This window comes from Strongylocentrotus purpuratus, unplaced genomic scaffold, assembly GCF_000002235.5.
Source record: "Strongylocentrotus purpuratus isolate Spur 01 unplaced genomic scaffold, Spur_5.0 spur5_contig_867, whole genome shotgun sequence".
Lineage (NCBI taxonomy): Eukaryota > Metazoa > Echinodermata > Echinoidea > Camarodonta > Strongylocentrotidae > Strongylocentrotus > Strongylocentrotus purpuratus.
The window spans coordinates 2,364,060-2,390,667 of record NW_022145576.1 but is presented as its reverse complement, the minus strand read 5'-3'; the positions used below and the strand labels follow the sequence as shown (position 1 = coordinate 2,390,667).

The following is a 26,608-nucleotide window of genomic DNA, read 5'->3' as shown; positions in this document are numbered from 1 at the left end:
GAGAACGTGAAAGATAAAAGGAAAGGGTAGAAAATATGTACAAGTAATTAAGAGAACATGACACAAATGGAATTATGAATTGACAAATTCAAATAAGGTTTAAGTAGTGACCACATTTCCTTTTATTATTGCACAAATTAGTATTCAATATTAAAACATATATAAATAATAACTTAACTTTGTATTAATACTGCAAGAAAATTTTGCTATTCATGTAATAAGTGATTGTGAAGAGCAAATGCACACAATACGAGACCCTTTGATCTCAACATACACTTACATGTAATTCAGGTACGACTGAATTAGCTCTAACCATTACTATACCTTAGAGCACTACTAAAGCTCCAAAATTCTACTTTTGCATTGTGTTGAGAAATTCACGATCATTTACGTGATCATACATGCTCGATTTGGGGAACTGTTGGGGCTTTCAGATTACAGAGGATGTCAGGGAACATAGTTTTAAAGCTAAAGAGGGAAAAGAAATAAGAAGCTCTCTCCGGGCTATGCAGTTTCAAAATAGCCCGGGCTATATAGGGTTAAGTGGGGTCTAAGGAAACCCAAGTTGTACCTACTAATGTCGTTTTGACAATGGAAGCACTTTCAGTAACAAATAAATTAACATTTATTAGCTAAGAAATATGAAATACATGTACATGATAATCTCAAACATATAATTATATTCCTAATGAAACTTAAATCAAGTTTATATTTTCCCTACTTTGATCATTAACAGTGAGGATTAGTAAATTGATTGTTATTTCTGGAGTGCAACTTGAGATTTTGGTAACCGTAAAATATAACTTACATGTTGTACATTAATCTGTATTTTTCCTTTTGATTCCAGTGCAGTTAGTTCACCAAATATACAACCTTAAGAATACTATGCATCAAATATCATTATCTTATAATACTTAACAATTCACTTACAAATATCATTAAAAAAACTATTCACTAAAATTGGGGTTAAGTACATTTGCTCTAATTCGTCCTTGTTTTCACTAAGAGACGGTAGTGAGGAAAATCGTAACGCAAAGTGAATGCAATTTTTTTTCACTACCGTCACTTCGTGAAAACAGCGACGAATTTATAGATTTTAAGGAGCTATGCGGTTGGGGGATTCAGTTATTATTTTTTTGGGGGTCATTATGCAACCTACTTCAGCAAATAAAAATGAAATTGAAAAAAATATCCAGAAAGATTTTAATACAATTCCTATGTTTTTACATTTTACATGTACCATATTATACGGTAGACATTACAAATGAGAACATTTACAAATGCATGTAGAAAATGAGACATATGAAGGGTTGATGCAAAATATTATAATCTCTACATCAACCCTAACTTTTCAGCAGACTTCACGAACTGACATCATACTGAACAAAACTCTTGATTCTTTTGTTAGTAGTTCTGTGGTACTTTAAAGTTGCTCATGCATGGGTATATAGAGGGCAGCACACGGACGGACGTACGCACAGGAGCGTAATACCTGTTGGCTCAGTGTTTAATATGTAGTGATCGCCAAGTTGCCTACTTCATGAACGTCTATATACCCATGCATGAACATCTTTAACAAACTGCATCATCCATTTACGAAAGATATCTCTATATCTTCCTCTACTTCAATACTCTTCTTTCAATCTTTCTGGCAGACATATCTCCTCCACCTTATATTTTCCCGTCACATATCCCAAGACATGTGATGCTTGTTAGTAAGCAACCAGACGGCCGATGGCTTTAGGTCCTCTCTGAGGGACCTGGTAATGGGATTAATGCCTTACCAAAGAACACTAGCGCATGGACTTTGTTTCGAACCCGGTCACCAGATTACAAGACCACTGATCTACCGACTGAGCTATCACGCCTCCTGTGATATCACAGGAAAGCTTCTCTAAGGAGCTGCTGATAGGGATCATCATTTCAGGGTTCAAGACTGCCCCATGTCTACCTGAGATCTTGTTCATCAGATTCCTGCTCAAATTCTATTTCAGGGGGGGGGGGGGGTTATTGGTGACAAATGACAGTTTTTGTTATGAGCAACTGAAATCCCTGCTTCTGATTGGTTATCAGCAGATTTGTCACTGATTTTTGTGATTTGGTCATTGAAAAAAGGCTTTGTGAAATGGGCACCTGGTCTCTTCCACACATTTAGCCTCTAAAGCATCATTACACATGGCCTCTGACATGGGTACAAACAACTATTGACAAATTGAGGGGCGTTTGATACCTTTCCTTACAGGTTCTGTCCGGACAACATCTAAAGCTCCTAGACATTCTAATCTAAGCAAGCCTTACATAGTTTGCTACATGAGTACACTTTAATGGCTGAAGGGGTTAGGGCATCAGATATCTCATCCAAAATGCTTCCTTCCACACATCGTCAAAAGCTTTTATGACTCTAGAATCTGTAGAATCCATGTGATGTCAGCTTCAAGAGAACAACTGCTGGGGGGCGTTTCTCAAAAATCCAAAGTTAAACTTTTCTCTATTAAGTTGGACTTAAAAATTATGGAAAGCCGTTGGCATCTATGAAAATATTTTTTCAAAGTTATTTTAAAAGGCATAAAATGTTGATTCAAATCATTCATATTTTTTATTATGAAGGAGATTTCATGTTCTTGGTGAGGAATTTATAAATTGTCTAAAATACTTATTTTAAGGCTACAAATGGCTCTCCATAATATTTAAGTCCAACTTAGATTTAAGTTTGACCTGGGATCTTTGTAAAACACCCCACTGGTGTAAGGGGCAAGGGCACTTGATACGTAAATTGTATCTGCTAAGATTTTGTCCATACATCACACACACAATTCTAGACATCCTGCAGCATCATCACATGGTCTTGTTTCATGGGTGAAATATCTTTCCTTGGGAAGATTCCCTCCATACGTGACCAAGGTCTTGACAGTTTAAAGAATCCTTACGCTGTCGGCTGCATGTGAGCAACTGCAGGTTGAAGGGACAAGGGGCATTTGATACCTCTCCTGGTGACAGTAGTTCAACACATCTTCAACAGTGCTAGATGTTCTACATGAGTCCTTACACATACAGCTTCATGGGTATGAATAGCCATTGAAGGGACAGGGATACTCGGTCCTCACAGGTTCCTTCCCTACATCATCTGATGATCTAGATACAACTCTTGAGACATTCTACGGAAGCCTTACACTGTCAGCTTCATGTGTACAACTACTGGTTGAAAGGGTAAGGGCATACATCTAGACACTGTATAAACTCCTTTTTGCTGTTGGTGTAATGGGTACAACAACCTGCCGAAAGAATGAAGGCTTTTGATACCTTCAATCCATCACCTGCAGTTCTAGACATTTTATAAAATCCTTAAACTGTTGCCATCATTTGAATGTGCAAAGGTATTTGGTACCCATCCACACGGATCCTTTCACGCATCATCTATAGAGCTCTAGACATTCTACAAAATCCTTATGCTATTGGTTTCATGGGTACAACGACCGGCTGAAGGGGCAAGGGCAAGTCCTTGTTGTCCTCCTGAGTGATATCATCGTCCAGTCTCGGAACCTTGAACCTCTTGACCACCAGAGGCTTACTGGTGAGTACCTCCTGGACCCTGTCCACCACGCCGTCCCTCCAGGCGGTCAGCTCCTTCTGCAGGTCCAGGGCGTTCTCCATCAGGCTGTCCTGTCGGATGCGAAGGTCCTCCAGGGCTGAGAGGTTGGCGTACATCATGCGCAGGCCCTCGCAGATGGGTTCCGTGTTGCGCTCGCTGCCCGGTGGCACGGCACGGCCAGACATGTAGTCGTCGTACTCCTCTTGGGTAAGGGAGAGCGACTGGGCATCAAGGTTCTCGATGAAAGATATAGCGCAGCACTGGAGGAAAAGAAGGTGAAAGAAAAAAGTTGTTGAAGAATATATGAGAGATCCAATAGTGATGCATTTTACATGGGAAGTGAAACATTAGCGGTTTTACCAATAATCATTAAAGTTTATTAAGTCATAAACAATGTCAAACTGCTAAAATTAGAAGGGCTATAGAGTAAAAATGAGGATATACCACAATTGTCTAATTTCAATTAAGATTACCATCTTCTGATATTTTTAAAATGTAAGGTCATGAGTAGTAAAAAATCTTACTTTCTGTTATCCTCAACATCAAAATCAAAGTATCCTTTACTTTATGTATCATCATAGTAATATCTTTCATCACACAACATCCCACTATCAATCATGAAGTAGGTATCCATTTGATCAGCGCTATCATTATACCACCACCACCACTACCACCACCACCACTACCACCACCATCACCACCACCATCAAAACAACCGCTCCTCACCAGATTAGTGAAGTAGTAGCCTGTTTCTCCCTGCATCAGTCTGTTGGGATTGGCAAACCTGGAGACGTACTGGATGTTGGAGTGCAGCTGCGGAGGGTTGGCCTTGAGGACCATGTAGATCAGGACCGGTAGATAGTCGTCAGCGCTAGCCGGTGCACCCTGGGACTGGTGAACCATCTGGAAGATAAGCTTGCTGGTCCGTACGATGCAGCACAGCTTGTCGATCGGCGCCCTCTTGCTGTTCATGTCGATCAGCTCTGTAGGGCAATCATTTGAATAGAGTTGATGAAACAAATCCATTTTAAAGGCATCGTTTAACAATGTTAACACAATCTTTTCTGGGATCAAACTTCTCAACGGTGGGATCATGGAATATTATACGACAAGCAACCTGTATGGATAGCGCAAGTGGCGCATATTCATGAAAGTTTCTGTGCTATGAAATCGATGAATTAACTCTGAAATTGTGTAATTCACAAAATTCTCTAGCTGCAGAAAAAAAAAGCCATCATTTAGTGCCATGTCACAAACGTTGAAGCTTTCATTATATAGATACAGTCAAACCTGCTTTAGTGACCACCTGTATAGAAAGACCATCTGTCTACAGAGATATTTTTTTTTTCCCTAGAAAATGGTTTCTCGTTGAAACATGTACTAATAGAACCTGTAGATAAGGACCACCTGCCTATAAAGACCATTTTTCTTGTCTCCCTGAAGTGGTCTTTATAGACAGGTTTCACTGTATATTGACTGCTATGAGAGGCATTACTGTTTTTATAGGCTCAAGGGGACGTTACATCCTGCTATGACCCTAGACGCACCAGGGCATTATAACCCCATGAAACCCACCTTCCTGAGCCTTCTCTATCAGCCTCTCCACATTCGTATTATCCTCGTTGAGGGCAGCATCCAGCATGGAGGGCATGACCCAGCGCAGACGACGGATCCGGTTCTGGATGGCCAGGTCCTTCTGTTCATCGTCGGACAGCGGAGGGCAGAAGAGGTCGCGGTAGAGCCGCGTCATGATGACCTTCTCAAGGTGGTCCATCATGGTGGAACACTGCTCCGAGGTCGTACCTGAGAAAAAGATTTAAAAATTGTAGCAGGTTGAAAATTGAAATTCTGTTTGTGAGGTTTTACTTTGAAGTCAAATTATCTTGCTTTGGGATTGTATGCATTGAAGGTTGTACCTGAGAAAAAGACAAAAATTGGCGGAGGTTGAAAATCTGTTTGTGAGGTTTACTTTGAAGTCAGGTTATCTTGCTTTGGGATTGTATGCATTAGATGCAACCTATTCATAGAAGTAAAATCATTTAATGATGGCTCTTTTTTCTTTTGTAGAGGCTATATTTAAGACTACATGGTGGAACACTGCTTGGAGGTCGTACCTGAGAAAAAGACAAACAAATTGGAGCAGGTTGAAAATTGAAATTCTGCTTGTGAGGGTTTACTTTGAAGACAAATTATCTTGCTTTGAGATTGTATGCATTAGATTCAACCCATTACCAGAAGTAACATCATTTAATGATGGCTCTTTTTCATTTATAGAGGGTATTTTTAAGATTTAAGACTTCAAAGACTCAAACTGATTTGCTGCAGTAAACTGCTGTTTCTTTTCCCGACGCATGTGTAATACACTTCAACTCTCTGTATGCTTTAACTTAGAGCCCAGTGAATATGCAGAGAACCTTTATTGCGCACATATTGGCATTAATTTCACACATTATACAAAAATGCTGTGGTTTACGCATACATTACAGAATGAGTCTCAATGGGGGGAGGGGGGGGGGGAGCACAATATCTCATCTATCTTTAATATTCACTGAATGTGATATTATCAAATGCATTGAAAATTATCAATAGACTGAAATTTGAAAAAAGGTTATAAAGTACTATTCAACTATTTTTGGATGTGATGAAATACTGATTACATTAAAGGTAATACAAAGTTTTGGTATGGGGTCATATTGGAAGCACATATGCGATCGTACAATATTCAGTGATCGTTGTCGCGGTCGAAATCAAGTCTAAAGTTATTAAATTGTAAATAATTAACTCTATAGCTCCCTCTCAAGGTCAAGATATTAATTAAGCTATAAAACAATGTTTCTTGACTAAAATTGACCAACTAGCTATTCCCGTTTCCTATTTCCTATTTCCCGTTTGTAAAATATAAATCACAACTACACATTCTGAGATTTTGATTATGGCAGCTACCATTGTGCGGCCGTAAGCGCTATTTGAAATTTATCAAAATTTACCGGGAGCACCGGTAAATTTTTGTATTCAACTTTTCTTGAAAGCAGAAGTGTTTTAGGGGCTAAATTTTCTAGTGCTTATAATACATCCACAGGGGGCATCCAAATATATCAAAATTGTAAAGAATCACTATCCACCCAATTTTCAAAATTTTCCAAAACTTTGTATTGCTTTTAACAGTGATTGGTACATCAAGATAACTAAGAAAATTAAGCACTTGAAGACATTTTTTTTTGGTAAAGATGTGTCCCTGTAGAGAAATGGGTACATTTTAACAACATCAAACACATAAAACACATTCGGAATCACACAAATACCAAGTTAAAGTTTCTCTTTTAAAGGGACTATGTCCCATTTGCAGGCCAAAAAAATTAAAAAGTTAAATTCCAACTGCATTTGAAAGATAATACTAATTTAGAACTTCCTTAAAAAAGGAGGGGCTTGAAAATGTCTTCAAGTGGGAAAATAACGACTATTAGTTGTCAAATCAACTTTAGGGCTATAGAGCCCAAAAGTAATAGTCTTGATTTTCAGACAATTGTACCGAATGGTCATACGTTTTATGCTGCGCAAAGATTCAATCAGTTTAATCCTGGCCATCACAAGAAGTGGGTTGTTGATGTAGACAAATACTCATGTACCCTTTACAACTCTTTTCATGTATGTTACTACCAAAGAAGAAAAAACTCAATAGTGTCTGACAGTGAAGTCTAGCAAACAAACGGTTTTCCTTGCATAATTTAAATATTTGGACACTGCTCACGTTTAAATTTCACAGATAGGACATACATGACATATTCATAATTCCTGCAAAGTTCTACAGCATTTGAAGTTGGCTGCAAAAGGGACATAGTACCTTTAACACTTTAAACAATATCTTTAAAAGTATGCAACTTTTCAATGCTTTCAAAATCAGTTTAAGATAATTCAACCACTTTCATTTTTTAATCAGAATAGTTGAGAAGTATCTTTAAACATATAAAGAGAAAGGAAAGGGCCTCTTGTATAATGCATACTTCCTTCAAAAGATAATTATCTTTGAGGAAAACAGAACAAAGTATTATATTCAAGAAGAAAAATATTAGTAACATTGAAATTCTCAAGTAGTATTGAAGTGGAAATATAGTTTTGAAAAGGGTATTGTACACGGGGTGAAGTAGAATACCGGTAAGGAAATAAAAATTTAATTTCCCCACAGGTCTATGGTGACAATAATCATGATGGCATGTTTTCATATATATAACACATTTATATGTACAGTCTGCATTGCAATGTTGTCGTAGCTAAGAATTCTAGTATGATGTATGATTAATTACTGCCATCTTTGAAACAACATGAATTTGAATAAAAATAATCACTGATACTCTTTGCATATATGTCAGGTGGACTACCATTGCACTGATACATGTATAATGCTACTATATTATTGTAGCTCAGATCACAGAAGATTGTTACATCAGCTAAAAAATATGATCAGGTCTCAATGATTCTTGAAATGTATTGTATGCTATGATAGAAATAACTATCACATTTTCAAAGATTTACCGGTAGTTAATGTTCTTTTTTTTAAATTTCTACCCATACGTAGTATATGTAACTTTTGTCTCAAATACCACACTACTAGACTGACTCCACACCATTAAACACTAAACGCACCAATTCTTGGCTGTTAAAGAGAAGGTTGAGTTCTGGGAAGAGGTGAAAAATAATTTGTGAGCATTACTCATTCTTATTATGCAAGTGTGGAAGAACATCAGTTAAGACATGTTCCCTGAAAAGCATGGCTCTTCAAATGCCTTCATATTCTAAATATGCATGTAACATCGTAAAAATCAGGGGGGGGGCAGCTTTTTACGCCACATGTTTGTGTAGTCCCATACACATCTTTCTGTGTAAGTGTTTGTAACTTTACCAAGACTTGGCCAAATTTCTTATCATTTTGATGATTCCAGAACCTTGCAATACACACAAATTCTTATATGCTACATGTAGATGATCAACCTTTTCTGGTCGGTTCCACACCACAGAACTCAACTTCATCTTTAAAGGGAATGCAATGTTTTATTCCGCCTGTTGTAGGTCCTGTCAGTGATATACAGTGTACGTACATTTTCTTACAAGAATCTAGCAGACATCTACCAACAGAAAAGCACAATCAAATTTATAATGATTTTCAAGCGTTAAAGCTGTCTACAATGTAATTTCTCTTCTTTTTTGCAAAGCCTTGTGAATGATGCTTTTCAATATATATTTTTTTAAAATCTAATTTAATTTTTTATTTTATATAGCTGACATAAAAGGTCGTATTTTGTAGATCTAGTGAAGTCCCACAATTTAATTTTTCTTACCAAGACACTATTAATTCTATTCTCGATCTCTACATTGCTTTTGTCTTGATTATTTGTGGTTTCTTGCATGAATGACACCACAGATATGACACACACTCATCTAGCCTTGTGGACTTGATGCGACTGATCATCATTCAAAGGTGTGTGACACTATAGTGTATGATTCATGGTCATGGGATGATTACTGTGCATATCTATACAGGATGTCTTTGAATAGTGGAGATGTAGACTCAATGATAACACGGAGAGACAAGTGCAAGGTAGTCTATTATCAACATGAAGATGTTTATGAGGAAATGAGGTTAGGGGGGTGGGGGGGGGGGGGGGCGGTCATTCTCCCGAGTGGTACAATTAGTATGTTTTTTTTCAAGGGGGGGGGGGGGGGGTTACCCTCCTTAGTGGTACGATTATTATGTGTTTATTTTAGGGTTTTTTTGTTGGGAAGAGGGGGGGGGGGGGAGGGTAATTCTCCTTAGTGGTAAGGTTATTACCGGTATGTATCTCTTTTAAGGGAAGTCTACATATTCACATTGTCAGGGTTAATCTGTCCTGCCATGCTCAGCCATATCGTCGGCCGGGTGGCAGAAGGGCGTTAGCACGCGAGCGACTCGAAAACTACTTCTTGAATTATTCGCATTTAAAGATTTGTTTTATATTTAAACTGCTTTCCGTCCCGAAAATTGGTTTAAAACAAAAAAGACTAATAGAAATGTTGTAGTAGAACACGGCCACAATTTTTTCTCTCGGAAATAAGTCCGTTTTTATAAAAGTTTGAGGCGATTTAGTGCGAACGCCCTTCTGCTTAAAGTTTCATTATTGACCTGAAATTTGAGCTAACGCCCTTCTGCCAGCCAGGCGACGATATATGGGCACTATTACAGGTCATGATACAGGGGCTGTGCATGCCACAGGCAGAGGAACCATGCACCAGCTATCCCTTTCCGTCAATATGATGCGCTACAAGTAACGACTGCACCTAACTCTGGATGTACGGATATATTCTGGGCCATTCTTTGATAAACAAAAGGGATGTTTTGACAACAATTTCAAGCATATTAATCATATGAAACATACAAATTCAGATGTGCTTTGGGCAAAATTTTGGGTAATCATAAAGTACCAATAGAGTGCTATATTAATCATGGATCATTTGAAGTGAGTCACCATCATGGACACTGACCACATGTACATGTCTTATGGGGCACCACGGAGCTGTTTTGTAAGACTTGAAGTATGACTATTAGTCACCTACTCCTTCCCCAAGTGAAAACTTACTTGATATGACCACCGCTATTAAATAATGCTTTGGGAATTTAGGAATTGCTATAATGCAGGTGAGAATGAGGAACAAAAAAACCACGCCCCCTTTGAGTAAAAAAAAAAAAAGGGAATCTAACAACATCCTCCCCCCCCCCTTCTTTTGAGTATGAATATTTGGGGAAAATAGGTGAACATTTTTGGAAAATAAGGGGAAATAAGGGGAAATAGGGAAAAATAGGGGGAAATAGGGAAAAATAGGGGGAAATAGGGAAAAATAGGGGGAAATAGGGAAAAATAGGGAAAAATAGGAGGAAATAGAGAAAAATAGAGAAAATCAAGGAAAAATCAGAAAAATCAGGAAAATCTGGATAAAATCATGAAGGAAAAAAAAAAATTAGGGGAAAAAAAAAATTGGGAAAAAATAAAAACATGAGGTAATTATCAGGCCTGTATAATGACTGCAATATAATCTTGTGTATATATGTTATACTTGTCAAAGTTGGTAAGCTAGGGAATGTCAAAATAACAAGTTTTTGAAAAGACGGAATCACCTTTAGTGTCAAATTTAATATTGTTGAAACATGTAACTTACCATAACTTCACCCACACAAAACAAATAATCATGATAATGATGATGATCCGTGGTGATGATGATGATGATAATGATCACGAAACATGATATAATTCACTTTTTGGCATAATGTCTAATAAATGTCAATTTCAGTGTGTTCCTTTTCACTTTAATATCACAAGATAAAGGTCAAGTACATTAGAAAGATTAAAAGAAAACACAAAACAAAACAAAACAAAAACCCTAAACTATAAACCTTTATACTTGTCCAAGATGGCCACTTTCAAGTAGACCATTTTTGCAAATCGCAAAAGTTCACAATTGTAATTCACTCATTTTGGCAGAATAAAATTTAGCAAATTTATTTATTTGGACCTCTTGCATATTTGATCATCACATATAAATATGTATAACAATGCACACAATTTTTCTGGTTTTACAATATATCTATGGTCATTGGATCAAAATAGTTGTATGAGCAGCTTTATTATTGTGATAGATAAGGTGAATGATATATAAAAAACTTAAATTTAAACAAAACAATGCTTGGAATGAATGTGTTAATAAAAAGGTAGAGGACATATTGGCCTATAAAAACTAGCACGATTCTCACAAAATGCATATTAAAGATTAATGATCATAACTTAAGGGAAAGAGGTTAGAATAGTGTAGAAGAAGACATGCCAAAATGCGCAGACTAGAAAGTTGTAAGAGATTCCTTTACAACTCCGTGCATGGACACAACTAATGCAATGACCTTTGACCTTTCACCTTGGTCTGGTGCTTCTTGAAAATCAGAGGGAAATCTACTTGTTTCTGAGAACTCGGAGATGCCTAGATATCAATAAAGACAACAACAAAATAATAAAATGGATGGTAACTTGAACCAAAATGGGTACCAAACTAAAATAAAATGAACACATGAGGGTGCTTCCATGCGATGCTTCCCATATGACAAATGTGTGTCTTTTATCCATGTATTTAATTTAAAAAATGAAAAATTTCTTGATATGGCCATTTGAGAATGATGCTTTCTGGCATCACTGCATTTTCATTGTCGTATCAAGAGGTTTTTAATTCATTAATGAAAAACATAGTGATCAATGCCATTTGTTTTATGGGAATAAATTGCATGGAAAGCCCATGAAACAGAGGCAAAAATAAAAATAATTCTTCAGGTAAAATCTACAGAGGATGAACGTTTTTCATGAGCATGCTTTTCTCTTTTTTTCTTCAACTTGAGATTTTTGAAAAATCAAAACATACGATTTGAGTCACTTTTGTCAGACCCACCCATTGTTTGACGGAAATGGATTGCTTCGTGGCGAAGGAATTCTGCAACAAAATTGAGACAGGAATCAATCGATGATTACATGTATTCTAACAGGTCCATCAGGGCTTGGAAATTCAGGCAACGTCACATAAATCACTTATTTCAATGGGTTTAGCATTAAACATATTTCCTGTTTCTTTTTCTCCTTGAACGTTGTCAAAAACTCTAAGTATTAAAGATAACGATGGAACTATGTGTCTCATTAATGTGAAGTGATGTTCAGTCCTTACCTGCAGTGTGTATTGATACTTCCCTTTGTAACATTTTGTAGGAATTTGACAGGGCACAAACGTGATGTTGAAACTGTTCAATGAATTATGGCAACACTGAAAGATTTATAAATAGAGTAGGTATATGACGATTTTTGTTGACCGTGGAAATCGGAATTCGACCACAACTCTAAACCCTAGATGTACTCTGAGAGAGTTTGTTTGTCATCACATCAGAAGTCAAGATTACATTCAGAACATTCCTTTTGCAACGACAGTCATCATTACATCATCACCAGTATTCTCCATGTTGATGCCAGAGAATTGTGTTGTCGCCATGCAAGGCTCTCACAATGCTATGATCAGCACAGCAACTATTTCTATCACTACACATATCAAATCAAATCTTTGCACTTGTCTATGTACAACCAACTGAATTGTCTGGAATACGATGCTCAAGCATTACATAACATTACAGAAACAAACAACAACAACAATAACAAAGAAGAAAGTAAAGCAGCAAAATAAAAAGATGAATCTAATGAGAGAAAGAAATTCGTTTTCATTAACATGTAATCTAACATAGAGACAATGCCTCCAGGGGGATGTTTCACAAAGACTAAGCTCGAGTTTAAGTTGGACTTAACTATGGCAGGCCATTCATGCAACTGTTTGCTCTCACCATTTACTGGCATTGGTCTCCCAACGGACGTACAAATCATGGTCACAAATCTACAGATTTACATTTTTTGACGATTCATTATTGAAGGAAAAAGTACAGTCTAAAGATCATAATGGTGAGAGCAACCAGTGGCATGAATAGCCTGCCATAGTTAAGTCCAAATCTAAGTCGATCTTGGCCTTTGTTAAACACCCCTCCCCCCTGGTTTTCAGCAGACATTGTATTTCATTGGTTAGTTTAATATAAGGAAGGAGTTACCTTTGAAGGCACTGTGGGTGCTCATCCTATCCCCCATGCTGTGGTAGAAGTCCTGGACCAGCTCTGCTTGCTCTTCCACCGACAGATTGGAATCCCTCTGCAGTCTCTCAACGAACGCCCTGCACTGCTTGTTGAGATCCTGGGCAGCGGGTCTGTTGAGTATCTTGAGGAACTCCATGAAGTCGCCCATGGCGCGCTGGCTTTCCATGCTGATTTGCTTCTCGAGCCGCGCATGGGGAGCTTGAGCGGCGCCCTCTGCTGTTGTGAATGAAATCAGTAAAGCCGAAGGTGATATGGTGAAATCTCTATTACACGCAGCTTAGAAAATAATTTAAAGCCCCACTGCACTACTTATAGCTACTTGCGCCCTCTATACAGCCAACAATGCCTAATCGGTACCCGTTGCCCCCCCCATGATGCCCTTTTTCATATGTTAATTAAGAGCTGGTTTGATAACATAACCACCTGCCAGTTATCTCGCAGGGAGCTCTAATCCCTCCATGCCTAACTAGTGCAGAGGGGCTTTAAGATAAAAATACAATACAAATCAAAGTTACAAGTGTGGAACTAGGCATATTTACTATGAAATTTGACAAGCTTTCAACATGACTACATGTAGTTTGTACGGCTGCAAATTCTTTTTTTCTTCTGGTTCAAATGTATTTAAGTTGTTAATAACTAATCTGACTTGTCCATAAGAACTGGTAGGTATAATGCAAATTAACCTGAACTTGCACTCTAGAATTCACCCTGAATAATTCACCTTGAAAAATCTGATCTACACTGTATATGATGACCTCAAATCGGTTTCAGATCTCTCTCTCAATTTTGCATTTCACTACAAAACTTGTTAACCTTGGTCATTTACATTATATTGCACACCTTGACCTAAGCAAATATACACAAGCATCAGTAAATTCAAGAGTACAGGCAGATATCCTCCATGCAAACATGTGTACCATTAAAAAACCCTGACCATAAGGGATTAAAGAAAAGAAAATTCACGGCTAAACTTAACTACCGTATTTGCCGGCTTAAAGGCCGCACCGCCGTATAGGCCGCACCCCTAACTTTGACATTTCGTAGAGGAAAAAAAAAACTACAACAAAAAAACAAAACAAAAAAGAGAAAAAAAAAACGGACCAAACAAAATGATCGTAATTTTCTTGTAGAACACTTTTTTTTTTTACAAACTATACCAAATTCATCAATATTCTTATAAATCAACAAGTTAACCTCAAAAATGATCATAATTTAGCAGATCTTCATCGACTTTTAAGCTAGTACTGTATCGTACGCAGATTTGGTATCCTACAATACCCCTTCCTCGATGTGCGGTGTAATCCGAAATAGCATTTTTCGACCTGCGCAGTTGCGTTGCGCGGCAGCTAGCTCCGTAAGTAACGGCCTGTCCCTTTGTTTACTTTTTGGCGATGCAATGGTATGGACTTAGATCTAGATCTATCGGCAGATTTTATTAGAAAAATAAGTTTTTTCGTCTTCATGTCAACTATGCAACATAAACTTGTCGGTAAGTTGTGTGGAGTTATTCTAGAATTGTCCTGTACCGTTGTCTAGTCATGCTACCGTTCCTATAGTCCCATACGTGCAAATGGAAGTGATGTTTTGACCGCTGAATTTTGTTGTTGTTGCGTATACGCCGCACCCCGACTTTTTGATTTTTTCTCACCCGAAAATACTGCGGCCTTTACGCCGGAAAATACGGTATTACAATTTTAACATGAAATACCATTCTTTCCTGTCACAGTCCAAACCTGACAAAAATTGTGAAAAAATGGCTATATGCTAATAAAACTTAGACTAGCTTGCCAAAAATAATATTCCTTGATAATGATAAGAAGTGTGTCTCCTTAAAATCTACACTTTCCTTGATGTGATACAAAAAAAGGGTTATTTTGGTGAAATTCTTGTTTCTGCATGATATGGGGGATACTTTGAAATTAAGTCATATATTATGTCAAATCTAAGAAAGCAAACCCCAAGTGTTACGCTTGCCCAATTTAGACAAACAATTACTTAGATTAGCAAATGTGCACTTGTAAAAATGACGCCTGGCTGGAATGCTCCCCAGGGAGTGGAGAATGTGCATACATTGTGTGCAGGGTAAGCCTGAATCCGATAACCGGGGTAATAATATGATTGCAGGGCCCTCAGGGAGAACAGTATGAATACTGATGAAGCTACCCTGGGTAAATAAGACATATTATTATTATTATTATTATACCTCTGCTTGGTGTCTTGCCACCCTTCGAGAAGAGAGTCTTCATGGACTTTGTTTTGCTGTTCTGCCTCTGCTTCCGTTTCTCTTCAAACTTGTCAAAGGTCAGCGTCTCGTTCTGACCCCCCTGGGTGGGGGCACCTCCCGGGGACACCACCCCTTGCTGGCCTGCTGGGGATGGGGGCTGCTCAGGTTTGGGAGATCGAGGGGGGAACGTGAGGGCCATGTGGGTGGGGTCGTTGGAGGCTTGTTGGTCCGGGGTGATCGCCAGGGTAGAGGGGGGCCCTGACTGCTGCATTTCACTCTCGTAGAGCCTATGAAACAGACATTCATTCACAATTATTAGTGTTCATTATTTTTACAAGAAAAATAATGGTAGAAAAGAAGATGGAACTTTGGTTCTACAACACATGCTCCAGGGACAATTGTCCCATGGTCACTTTTCTAAGTCTTAACTTCAAATCTAAACCAAGCGCTCTACCTGTCCCTAATCCTGAACCTAACCTATTCCCGAAATCAACACTAACACAGACCCTATATCTCTGATAAAATAAAGCCCAGAGGCCAGGGCAAATGCCAGGATACCAGAATTTGACAATAAATTTTACCAAAAATTTCAATGGACATGTGATTTATTTAGGAATCATACAGTGTGAATAGAACATATATATATTATACATGTAAATGAGAACTTGTTTTTTCTAAATTCTTGATATTTGCCATAAAAAAAGAAAAATAAATCAAACTTTAAAGACCCTAGAGCAATCGGAAAAGTGAAAATCTTGAACGAAAATCAAAGAGTTTGGTAAGTTCAAATTCAAACCACTGAACATTCATGGTTCAAGTTAGAAATACAGTCAAACCTGTCTACAGCAACCGCCCAAGGGAAACACAAAAAGTGGTCTTTGTAGACAGGTTCCTTTAGTACATTTTCATGGAAAACAAAAAATGTGCTAGTTGTAGACAGGTGGTCTTTGTAGACAGGTGGTGACTCAAGCAGGTTTGACTTTATCAGGTGTTGCTTTTAAATAGCCAGTTTTACTTAGTTAATAATCTAGATGTATGTACCTCTTGGCAAAGAGTGCATCACTCTCGATCTGAGCTTGTCGACTGACTTGGCATTCCCCCCGCCAGCATGTGGAGCAGTAGCCCTGCCAGGCAACGGTGCCATAGAACCCACAGCCTTTCTTGCAGAGTAGCTCAGCCTCGTCAATGTGAAAGCCCTTCTTCTTCCTCGTAGTAGTAGGGGCGGCCATCTTGCTTGTAGGTTGATTTTATACAGGTTTAAGGACTGGATCTCTGAAAGTAAACAGTTTAAATAACACTTCTTCATTTATGTACCCAAGTATATTACATAGCCAATGGCCTATCATACAAATAATATTTATCACTGAGAGCTTTCATTAGTAAGAATATTCTACATGCTAAAAATCTTGCACCACGATTGGTTTAAATGTGGTCACATGACAAATCAAATGTCAGTTTGCATATCATGAAGGTCATAGTTATATACTATCACACATGTGATCAGTAGGGCACTGGTCCGAGAATGAGGATCGTCGGTGCATGTTCAGAAATGTATCCAAAATTTGACCCGCAACTCCAACGTGGAGATACCCTACTAAAACATACCCAAAATGAATGAAATATTCATTAAATGACCAAATAAAGATCACAAGTTAAAAGTTGTTAGTTTATTACCTGTTTCGTGTCAATTTTCTTGTTATTTTAGGAGTATTTTTCGGATAAAGATTGATATTAGTATAAACTTTTCACAGGTTTCTCGGCAAACCGCTGCACAATACAGTACATTACAATGGTAGGTTGCTTGCAGGCGCGCGCCTGTGTGAAGTTATCTACTGTTATGTCTCACCCATTATGGTACAGCGCTCAAAATACACGGGGGCGGTGGGCGATTCGCCCCCCTGAGCTACATAATCGCCCCCGTCAGGTTGCTCACGGGGGCGATTGCAAAATTAAAAATCGCCCCCGTGGAATTATAAAATAAAGATTATCTTTTTTGTTATAACTTTAACACAATATTGAGTTTTAATTTTTAAACCTTAAACCAATGAAATGGAACTTAGATTAGCGTGCAAGATTTCTTGTTTTATGAGTAGGCCTAGTTATTACCGATTTAGCTCGCAGTGCAAACACTGCAAAAAAAACAAAAAAAAAAGGTTTTTTAATAAAAGGATCATGTGACAAATAATCATTGTGATTTAAATTGATGCAAGGATTTTTTTTTGAATAAGCAATGCTTTTTACCAGAATCTTTTTTGTAAAAACGACTTTTACAAATCTCAGCCATGCAAATCTGCCACTGTGTTGTAAGATCACTTTCAGATTAGGAGAAGTGTATTCTTTAATGAGTATTTTACATTGAATGGAACGTCTCAACTCAGTAAGCAGCATGGCTGAGATTTGTAAAAGTTGTTTTTACAAAGAAGATTCGGGTGAATAGCAGTGCTTATTCAAACAAATATTCGCATCAATTTGAATCACAATCATTATTTGTCGCTTAATCCCTTTTAATGACCTTGTTTTCTTTCTCGTTTGCAAGGGGAGAAGAAGATATGTCACGTTAAAGACTTCATAAAGATCAGTGTTGTATGCGTATATATTATATACACAGGCCAGTAACAGCTATGTAGCTTGTAAATTTGTAAGAGGGAAAATGCTGATTGAAATGATAATGATGAAATAGCAAATAATTGAGGAGTATCATAGGTACCAATTCAATGGATTCTTGTATACAAAAAGAGCCCCCGTCAGTATTAAAAGAGCCCCCGTGAGAAGGCTCACGGGGGCTCTTTTTTGGGGGGAAGAGCCCCCGTGGACAAAAAATTAATTTGAGCCCTGTTATGGTAGATAACTTCACACGGGTGTGCACCCGCCCGCAATCCACCATCAATATGCACTTGTATTGTGCAGCGCTTTGCCGTGAAACTTGAGAAAAAGTGTATAGACACACCGAAGTAACAGGTCAAATTTTGGATACATTTCTGAACAAGCGCCGGATCGTCCACATTAACGAGGATAACCTTGTTAACGCGTACAAATTGCGGCCTACAAAATAAGGATTGTTCCCATTATTGCCATCGTCACTCTGCAGGTTTCGGGTCCACGTGCTGGCAATTCAAGAAACGGATTCTGCTTAACAAAATACCCCCAGTTGACCATCTACTTTGATGGGTTGTCCGTCTTCCCGAGGATTTATCGCTCATAAAGTGCAAGTCTCTGTAAAAATTAGTCGGAGACGCCAAGTTCAAAGATCAGCTACGGGCGACATTTTCATGACTCGGCGCGTGCCAGGGTATAACGTACAGGTAGCGTTTTTTGGAAATGAGAGCGTGAGCATTTTCAGACCCTTGAAATGCGCAACACTTGGTAGCTCTGCAAAGTCAATGTGACATGCATCAAGAAAATCATTGCGGAATCCGTTTTTTACATCGCCAACGTGCAGATCGGAAATCATAATCGTCAGCGAAAAAGAGGTCTAGACCCTATCCTTATTTTTGCTGACGCGTCTGTCCATGTTTACGCGGACGATCCTTATTCTCAGACCAGCGCCCCTTCTGTACATGTACTAACGTCAAATGTGCAACAAGGTATAGACTACAAGTTAACTACAAAGCAGCTCGCTACTCGCATCTAGTACTACTGACACTGTATTGGTGACTTTTGCATTTATTCATCTTTTCCATGGAAAGTATTGTCGATGTGGGACATCAAGCAGATAATCACTTCTTTTATCATGTTCATTAGATTTAGACCTACTTTATCTGTTTAATAACTATCAATTAATTATTCAAATTTAAATGACAATGCATTCAGCATTCAGCAATGCATTCAGCATTGTCACTGAAATTTGGTGAATGGTGAATGAAAAATGAAAATTTGAAATTATGAATTGAAATTTGATTGATTTCAATCAATCATGTGATTTGTTAAGAATAAGAGTCTACATGAAAAAATTGATCAGGACAGGTAGTCTTTCTTTGAATAAAATGAAGTTTAAAACAACTCACCTTTTGAAGAATGGAAATCTATTAAGTTGTGGCTGCAAGGGTAAGAAAATAAAACAGAAGAGATCGAGCCGCCCAGCTCAGCTCAGTCAGCCGGTCTAGTCTGCGTCGACGTCTTGTCTGTTGATAAACCGTATCACTGCACTGAACTGCACTACTAGCACTGTACCGCGCATGCGAAATGCAATGCAGTAGTGGACGTATAATGGGCGGATTCGTCAATATGTGTCACCTGATATTCTGGTCAGCTGACTGTGTTTGGTAAAGTTCATCAACAAAACTAAAGTCTAGATTTATTAAAGTTTATAGGAAAGCGCTGGGCTGCTGCCACACAATTGAGGCTTGGCCTTGGCAAATTCACCTTGGCCCTTCAACCAGGCAAAAAAGCGATGTTGATATTTACTTGGATGGCAATTGCTTTCATTTGGGATCTTTTGGGAATTCCCAGGGTTCGGTATGTACATGTACATGTATCACGTTCATTAATGCCAAGCCCAATCAGTCAGTATAACTGAATACTGTACACAAATGAAATGTGAGACGTACCATACGGTCACGGTTCTGAGCTGGTCCAATATAGCAATAACAAATCGCTTGAGGTCTAAAAATAGTAATAAGGAAATAAATAATGAACAGAAACTAATTAAGTTCTGTGTGATTATAGATTAGGGTAAGTTAAATTGAATTCATTCTTTGTTATTAATTCAAGTTGGGAGTGGTCTCTGTACATGGTCAGGAGCTAGAGCTTTGACTTGAATTTGAGATTCTATGACGAGGTGTTGATCTGTCAAAACCAAGAATGGGTAGTGTTTTTGGTGTGAAACTAGAGTGAGTGTTCTACATTTTTTGCAGACTCTGTCTTATCTGGTTACTATATTGTATATTGTTTTTGTGTTAATTGCTTTTTATATGCCAATGTTCCCTCTTTTAAAAATCATTTCAATTAACATCTGTTAGATTTTTCTTGTCTATGTTCTGACAGTGACACATACATGTATGTCATGATCTGACTGAGCTTGATTTGCAATATCATTTGATTTTGATTTTGATGAAGGCAAAGTACATGTAAGTCAATGTGAAAACCATTTTTATTAGAAATGCAAGCCTTGCGGTAAAGATAAACTGGATATCTGTCTAGTAAAAATTACTTTCACTGGAACGTGGATGGAGAAATACAAGTCTGTACCCCATGTATCCTGGCTGTACAGCAGTATAGAGGCGCATGGCCGATATAGGAGACTTTCTTCTATTTGGGATACCAATTTTTATTTACATTTGAACATATAAATTACATGTTTTAGAAATACTTTTCCTTTTCAATTAAGATTTTTTCAAGTCATCAGACTAGACCATATTCTTATTTTGTTTAACTTTTATTACAGAAGTACAGAAGAGAAGGAAATAATGGCAACGGAAGACCAAGTCATCATGGAACCGTCCCTGGACTTTCCTTTCCTGAATGATACCAAGACAGTTGAGTACGTGGGAGAGTCGAAGACACTGCTCTTACTTCGTGGCCCACCAGGGAGTGGTAAATCGTCCCTGGCTACAGCGATCTCCGAGAAGTATCCTTTGAAAGTCGCCATCTGCTCTGCTGAGGAACACATTCCTCAAGGCGAAAAGCCTCCTTTCTCTAGGGAGATGCTCAAGAAGGCCCACACTGACTGCCAGCAGTGTGTCAAGGACGCCTGCAAGGAAGCCTATCCCATTGTCATTGTGGACAACACAAATGCCTCACTCTTGTCAGTGAAAAATTACAGTGGCATTGGACACGAGTTCGACTATGTGGACGTTCTCGTAGTGCCCCAGACAAGTTGGATTCTTGATGCTCAAGAGTTGGTCAAGAGGTCGTCCAGAGGTTTCCCTCTTGAGGATATCCAGAGGAAACTTGAGAAGTTCCAGGAACCAATATACCCTCTCTTTTATGGCTGGTTTGTCAACAAAACCGATTCAGAGACTATGAGGGGTACTGGGGAAACATTTTATGAGAGGTGTCTAAGCAAGAGGGAGTTCAGAGAAGAGTTTACAAAGCATCTGCTACCAGATGCTAGTGGCAAAACACCAGGTATAGTAAGCAAATAATTACTGTTGGTGAAGGTGATGGGACAAACTATCACTTCCGAGGCGATCTGGATGTAGCTATCTTTCCGAAGCAAAGCTGAGGAAAGATAGCGTATATATTCTGATCGACGAGGAAGTGATAGTTTGCCATCGCGTGAAAACCAAAAGGTGATTATTTGCTTTTCCACATCTAAAACAATTTAATATCAAAAAGAAAAGGACGTGTATGCATCTACATAAAAGACACCTAGGCCCAAATTCACACCAAAAAGTTTAAGTTTAATCCAATCCCTTGAGGGTAAGGTGCGCGCATGTGTTTTCTTTAATTGTGCTCATTGGTAATGCGCGCTTAATTACGCCTGTTTTAGTGCGCGTTTGGATAATCTTCAGTGAAAGTGCATTGCCCTTTGTAGATAGTACCTCTATCTTCGATGAAAGTGCATTGCACTGTGTAGATAGTAGTACTATCTACACAGTGTAACAAACTTTTTGCTTCTCCCGTCAATAATGGGCGAACTATCTTTTCTCACGTGATTTACTTTACATCCAATCGTAGAGCAAGATTCTTAGTATGTGGGATATAAAATCACCTATTATGCAGGGCTCGACAATGACAAGGGTCTCATACATGTATATATTTATGGATCCCCAATTTTGACCCAAAATTTTCCCCATGACCCTCAAAATCCCAAACTGTTTCAGACATGCCTGAGGCACTCAGACCCACAGTATTTTATTCTGGATCCCCAGAAAAGAAGTATGGAGTACTGTTTTCTAGGACCTCCATTTGTTGATGATTCTAGTTTCCAGTTGTTTTGTTTCTGGATCTGCATGTCACTCTCTTGTTTCGGTTTTAGTTATAACAAAATTGTAGAGAATTATACATGGAGGGCCTTTAACATGTCTGTGTTTTTTTTCTTCAGGCTAATTAGGTATAACCAACCGCTATATCCCTAATTTGTGATTGTCTGTATTTATTTATCCTTTCGTTCTTTGATAGCTTCATAACTAGCCTCATACAAGTAAAGAAAGTTTTACATTTTTTAGGAAATTTGCTAATGTTAGTGTGCTTATCATGAAGCGTACATGAGCCTGATTGCTGACAAACACTTACCAATTTTAGGAGATGGATAAATACTTAAACTATCATTTGTACGCATTTAACTTTTCCAACATGATTGTCTTCATCACATAACCTACACTTGATACATCATTAAATTTCATGTATTTGTCCACAATTTTCTTTAACCTATAGATCCAGAGAATTACTTCTCAACTGAGAACTACACCGTTGGTCCTGTGATGCTTCACTGCACAGCCTTCTACAGCAACTACGGCGAGGTCAGCCAATCAGAGGCCTACGCTACCCAAGAACGGGTCAAAGCAGACAACGGCAAAGCGTTCACCATCAAGGTCATCGGTCTTCTGGTGACCCCACGATCCCTAGGTCTGCGACTAAAACTTGACGATGAAGAGCTCCTCCTGTGGCCACAGGATGAGGTTAACGAGGTTGCCGAGGGCGGAGCAGAGGAAACATGTGATCTGGCTGCGGGGGAGAAGTCTGGGCCGTGTGACGATGAGTGCATCATAACCCATCTGTCTCCAACCTGTGGGACAGGGAGCCGCGCCCACTTCAGTTTGGGTAGCGGTCCCGGTGTGGAAGCTGTCCAGACCGGTCTAGACCTGGAAGAGATCATCAAGATGGAACAAGAAGCGGTTCGGATGAAGAGGAGCCACATTGTAATAGCATTAGAGGATGCCACAGCCGTCGGGTATGGGGAGGGAAACTGGATGGTGTACTTTGATGAAGCTTGTTCAACTGAAGCTCTTTTTGCAGGATATTTCTAAATATGTAATCATTGTTAATCGTGACAAACACAATTCTTCATTTCAAAACATTTTCAATACATGTATATGTACAGTGATTATTTGTAGGTGCATGTGACACCAAAAGATGAGTAAATATCAAAATTTTGCTTTTGATTGTGTTCTAACCTTCCAAATACAGATTTGATAAAATTGCTACAAAATGATGCTAATTCAGGCCATTTATAATAACTTCTTTTTTCTTCTCAAGGTCTTTTCAAAAATCAAAATTATGGTATACAAATGATGGCCAAACAAAGTTGTACAATATTAGCAGCAATTTTTGTTCATATCAATCAGAAATACAAGCTGTTTATTGATTGTCAGTTGTGTTAATGTATGAATATATTACATCACAGCTACTTCAACAAAAACCATGCATTTAGTTGACTTTATACAGCCTTGGTCATATTGTTTTGCTGAAGTTTTAGAAATATATTTACTTATTTGTAGCATTTAACATGTACATGTACATAATAGTGTAGAATGAGAATATGGTAATCCCTACCTGTTCTTGGAAAGCTTCTAGATGGAAGGATCATGCATGAATTTAGCTGACAAACAGGATTCTTCTTTCTTAGAAGTTCTAATTTACTGTTTTTAATAACATTCATCTTCAACCATGTTCATATACTGTACTAAGAAATGTCTGTATCTTTGAGTTATTCACCATCAAGAATATTACCATTGCAGTAGGTGTTAAAAGATGTCATCTACTAATTTTAGGTAAAAGAATATCAGTTTCATCATAATGTACTTTCTGCTTTTCTTGTAGATAAGCATGTATTATAAAGTCTACCTTTATAAACATCATGACACTAGTGAGAATGTTTGTACAAATATATGTTTTATTTTTTAAAAGAAAGAGCTTCAAAAGCCTGAGAAAATATTACGTTTAGCTTCAAAAGCACAATTATTTATTCTAAATGTATGAAAATGCTGCTTCTAAGTTTCAACCAAATGTAATGGTTACAACTGTTATTTGCTTTGTTGTTGTTACTCTTGAATTGTAAGTATTTCATAACTTCAGTGAAAATAGCTTGAATTAAGCAAAGGAAATGCACTGATAACATATAGTTTTGTATAGGTTGGTCTCTTCTTTGCATCATTCATTCTGACACATACCGGTACATGTATTTAAGTTTACCAGATATTTTCATCGAGACATTTTGGAGAACTAAAAAGTTAGCCTGTATGCTATATGTCCTAAGTATGTGTGATGTCTTTAATAGTGTGGTAGGAAATCTGATTTCCCCACTCCAAAATATTTAAAGCCATACTCTCCTAAAAGCAGTCACCCAAAATCCCCTCTAGCATCATCTCAGGTCAGCTGTAGCGTGATGGTCCCATTACTCGCTTCTTCCCTAGCCACACTGTTGGTTCTCGCATCCAGCTAGCTGTGTCTGCGAATTAAGTGGGAATTAGGTATTGGGGCGTGCACTGTTGGCAAGTTGACCATGAGATGGCGCTGTGCAATAAACTACGCTCGGGCAGAGAGTTCTTCAGTTCATCGTTTTAAAGGTTTGACAATGTTACCTTCTATCTGATATTTCAAGATACGGTATTCCAATGTAAGTTGCCAATGCTTGTATGTACCTTGAAGCATTTGTGGACATGATCTCCCACAAACAGCTTCAATGTGTTGCCCTATGATGAGCTTAATTATAACAGATCTATCTTCTAAACTTGATAACAAGTTGATTTTAGTGTAGTAGGAAGAGATTTGTAATAGTTTGAAGAATATAGGACAGATAATAAAAATGTCCCGGGCCCCCCACTGTTTTTTAGGGTACGCGTAGGCTATGCATGTTCCCTCCTTTTGAAAACATCCCCCTAAGTCCGGTGTGTAAAGTCAATACGGGCCGGATTTTTGTGTACTACGTACGAGCCGGGGTTTGGTGCGTGAAAAGTACCCCTTTACCGGACACTTTGGGAACACGCATGCGGTCCCTCCGACCCCGGAGTGGAGGGGCCGGGAAAAATGTAACACATTTTGGAAAGCCAAGACCTACACTAAAAAATCCTTTGATGACTTTTGTATAATTTTCAACAATTTTAGTATTTTTAGTGCACATACTCAGAAAATTAGCTTCACTTAGCCTGATTGACATCTAAAAATGTAACATGCAGATACGGTATAGGACTGGAAATGTTGTAAGTAATGATTTTGTATATATGAAAGTATTTGAATTGTATTTTATGGGCTAGCTTACAAAATGATTGATCTTGTTTTTAAAGATTATCACCCTATACCGGTATATATAATGACTGGTTGCATTTTTTTCTTAAGAAAATTTGTGAGCACATGAATGTAATTCATGGTACATCTACTTTTGTTTTCCTTGCCATTCTATTAATGCTACATAAAAAAAAAAAAAAAAAAAAATCAGAACCAAAAATGAAAGAGTATTATTCACAGACGACGACTTAGTAGTTCCAACTTCTGTGGATGTTTGTCTTTGTGTGTGAATCTCGAAAAAATGAGTGCAGTGTTTGTAACTGGTTGTGGTTGTGGTAATTTATCTGAAATTATTTTTTTACAGCTGGAATATGGTTTTCCATGCTGATTCACTTCAATTAAAACTTTCTGTGAGAGAGTGTGTGGGGATGTATTATATATGTATGCAGGGGCGTACGCAGGGGGGGGGGGGGGTTCAAACCCCCCCTTTGGAATTTTTATGTGTGTAAACCCCCCTAAAAAAAACTAAAACCCCCCCCTTTGTGTTTTTTTTTTAATTAAAAAAAAAAAAAAAAAAAAAAATTATGCCCACGGCTAACGTTAAGTGACCTTACCTCCCCCCCCCCCCAAGAAAAAAAATGTCAAATTTTCAAATTTCGAGACCAAAAAAAAAAAAAAAGTGTCCGCTTACCCCCCCCCCCCCCCCCCCCCCCCCCCCACTGAGCGACTTTTCTGCCGGCGCGATTTTCAAATTTTCGGGAGCAAAAAATTTTGGGCCAGATTTTAAAACCCCCCCTTTGAAAAAATCCTGCGTACGCCCCTGTATGTATGTGAGGAAAAATTAATCTACAATTTATCACATGATACCCAAGAGAGAAATGGAGACCCCATAGGATGACTAAAGCATTTGTTTTAGTAATTTCCTATGCCCTCACGATGACCATATGGTAGGAATACTCCCCAGGGGGTGGAGATGGTGAACATTGTGCGTGAATAAATC

The 26,608-nt window shown here is 38.2% G+C and overlaps 2 protein-coding genes across 9 annotated transcripts; one reads left to right on the top strand and one right to left on the bottom strand.

Moving 5' to 3' along the window:
- Positions 1–356: 356 nt before the first annotated feature.
- On the bottom strand, positions 357–19,637 carry LOC115918372 (rab5 GDP/GTP exchange factor-like). Of its 5 annotated transcripts, none has more exons than XM_030975567.1 (8): positions 19,506–19,637; positions 16,543–16,773; positions 15,481–15,788; positions 13,236–13,490; positions 11,525–11,587; positions 5,165–5,392; positions 4,316–4,572; positions 357–3,849 (listed from the first exon to the last, which is right to left on the bottom strand). In XM_030975567.1, the coding sequence occupies exons 2-8, from the start codon at positions 16,728–16,730 to the stop codon at positions 3,445–3,447; spliced, it is 1,704 nt and encodes a 567-aa protein (XP_030831427.1). In that variant the 5' UTR covers positions 16,731–16,773; positions 19,506–19,637; the 3' UTR covers positions 357–3,444. The 5 variants fall into 5 exon arrangements, with proteins under 5 accessions (XP_030831427.1, XP_030831433.1, XP_030831421.1 ...); XM_030975573.1 differs by lacking the exon at positions 11,525–11,587 and adding an exon at positions 12,047–12,088 and having other exon boundaries at positions 13,236–13,493; positions 19,506–19,636; XM_030975561.1 differs by having other exon boundaries at positions 13,236–13,493; positions 19,506–19,636.
- Positions 19,638–19,675: 38 nt separating this feature from the next.
- On the top strand, positions 19,676–24,624 carry LOC582388 (2',3'-cyclic-nucleotide 3'-phosphodiesterase). Of its 4 annotated transcripts, XM_011681047.2 has the most exons (4): positions 19,764–19,956; positions 20,212–20,330; positions 20,885–21,567; positions 22,819–24,624. In XM_011681047.2, the coding sequence occupies exons 2-4, from the start codon at positions 20,302–20,304 to the stop codon at positions 23,409–23,411; spliced, it is 1,305 nt and encodes a 434-aa protein (XP_011679349.1). In that variant the 5' UTR covers positions 19,764–19,956; positions 20,212–20,301; the 3' UTR covers positions 23,412–24,624. The 4 variants fall into 4 exon arrangements, with proteins under 4 accessions (XP_011679351.1, XP_787433.3, XP_011679349.1 ...); XM_011681049.2 differs by lacking the exons at positions 19,764–19,956; positions 20,212–20,330 and adding an exon at positions 19,676–19,763; XM_782340.5 differs by lacking the exon at positions 20,212–20,330 and having other exon boundaries at positions 19,756–19,956.
- Positions 24,625–26,608: the final 1,984 nt, after the last annotated feature.

Coding starts and splice junctions, on each gene's coding strand:
- LOC115918372 (XM_030975561.1), bottom strand. CDS start 16,730: ATGGCCGCCCCTACTACTACGAGGAAGAAGAAGGGCTTTCACATTGAC. Junction 13,494..15,480: donor TGGCAAGACACCAAGCAGAG/GTATAATAATAA, acceptor CATTCACAACAG/CAGAGGGCGCCGCTCAAGCT. Junction 5,393..11,524: donor TCAAGAAGCACCAGACCAAG/GTGAAAGGTCAA, acceptor TCTTTTTCTCAG/GTACGACCTCGGAGCAGTGT.
- LOC582388 (XM_782340.5), top strand. CDS start 19,892: ATGTTGATATTTACTTGGATGGCAATTGCTTTCATTTGGGATCTTTTG. Junction 19,957..20,884: donor TTGGGAATTCCCAGGGTTCG/GTATGTACATGT, acceptor CTTTTATTACAG/AAGTACAGAAGAGAAGGAAA. Junction 21,568..22,818: donor TGCTAGTGGCAAAACACCAG/GTATAGTAAGCA, acceptor TTTAACCTATAG/ATCCAGAGAATTACTTCTCA.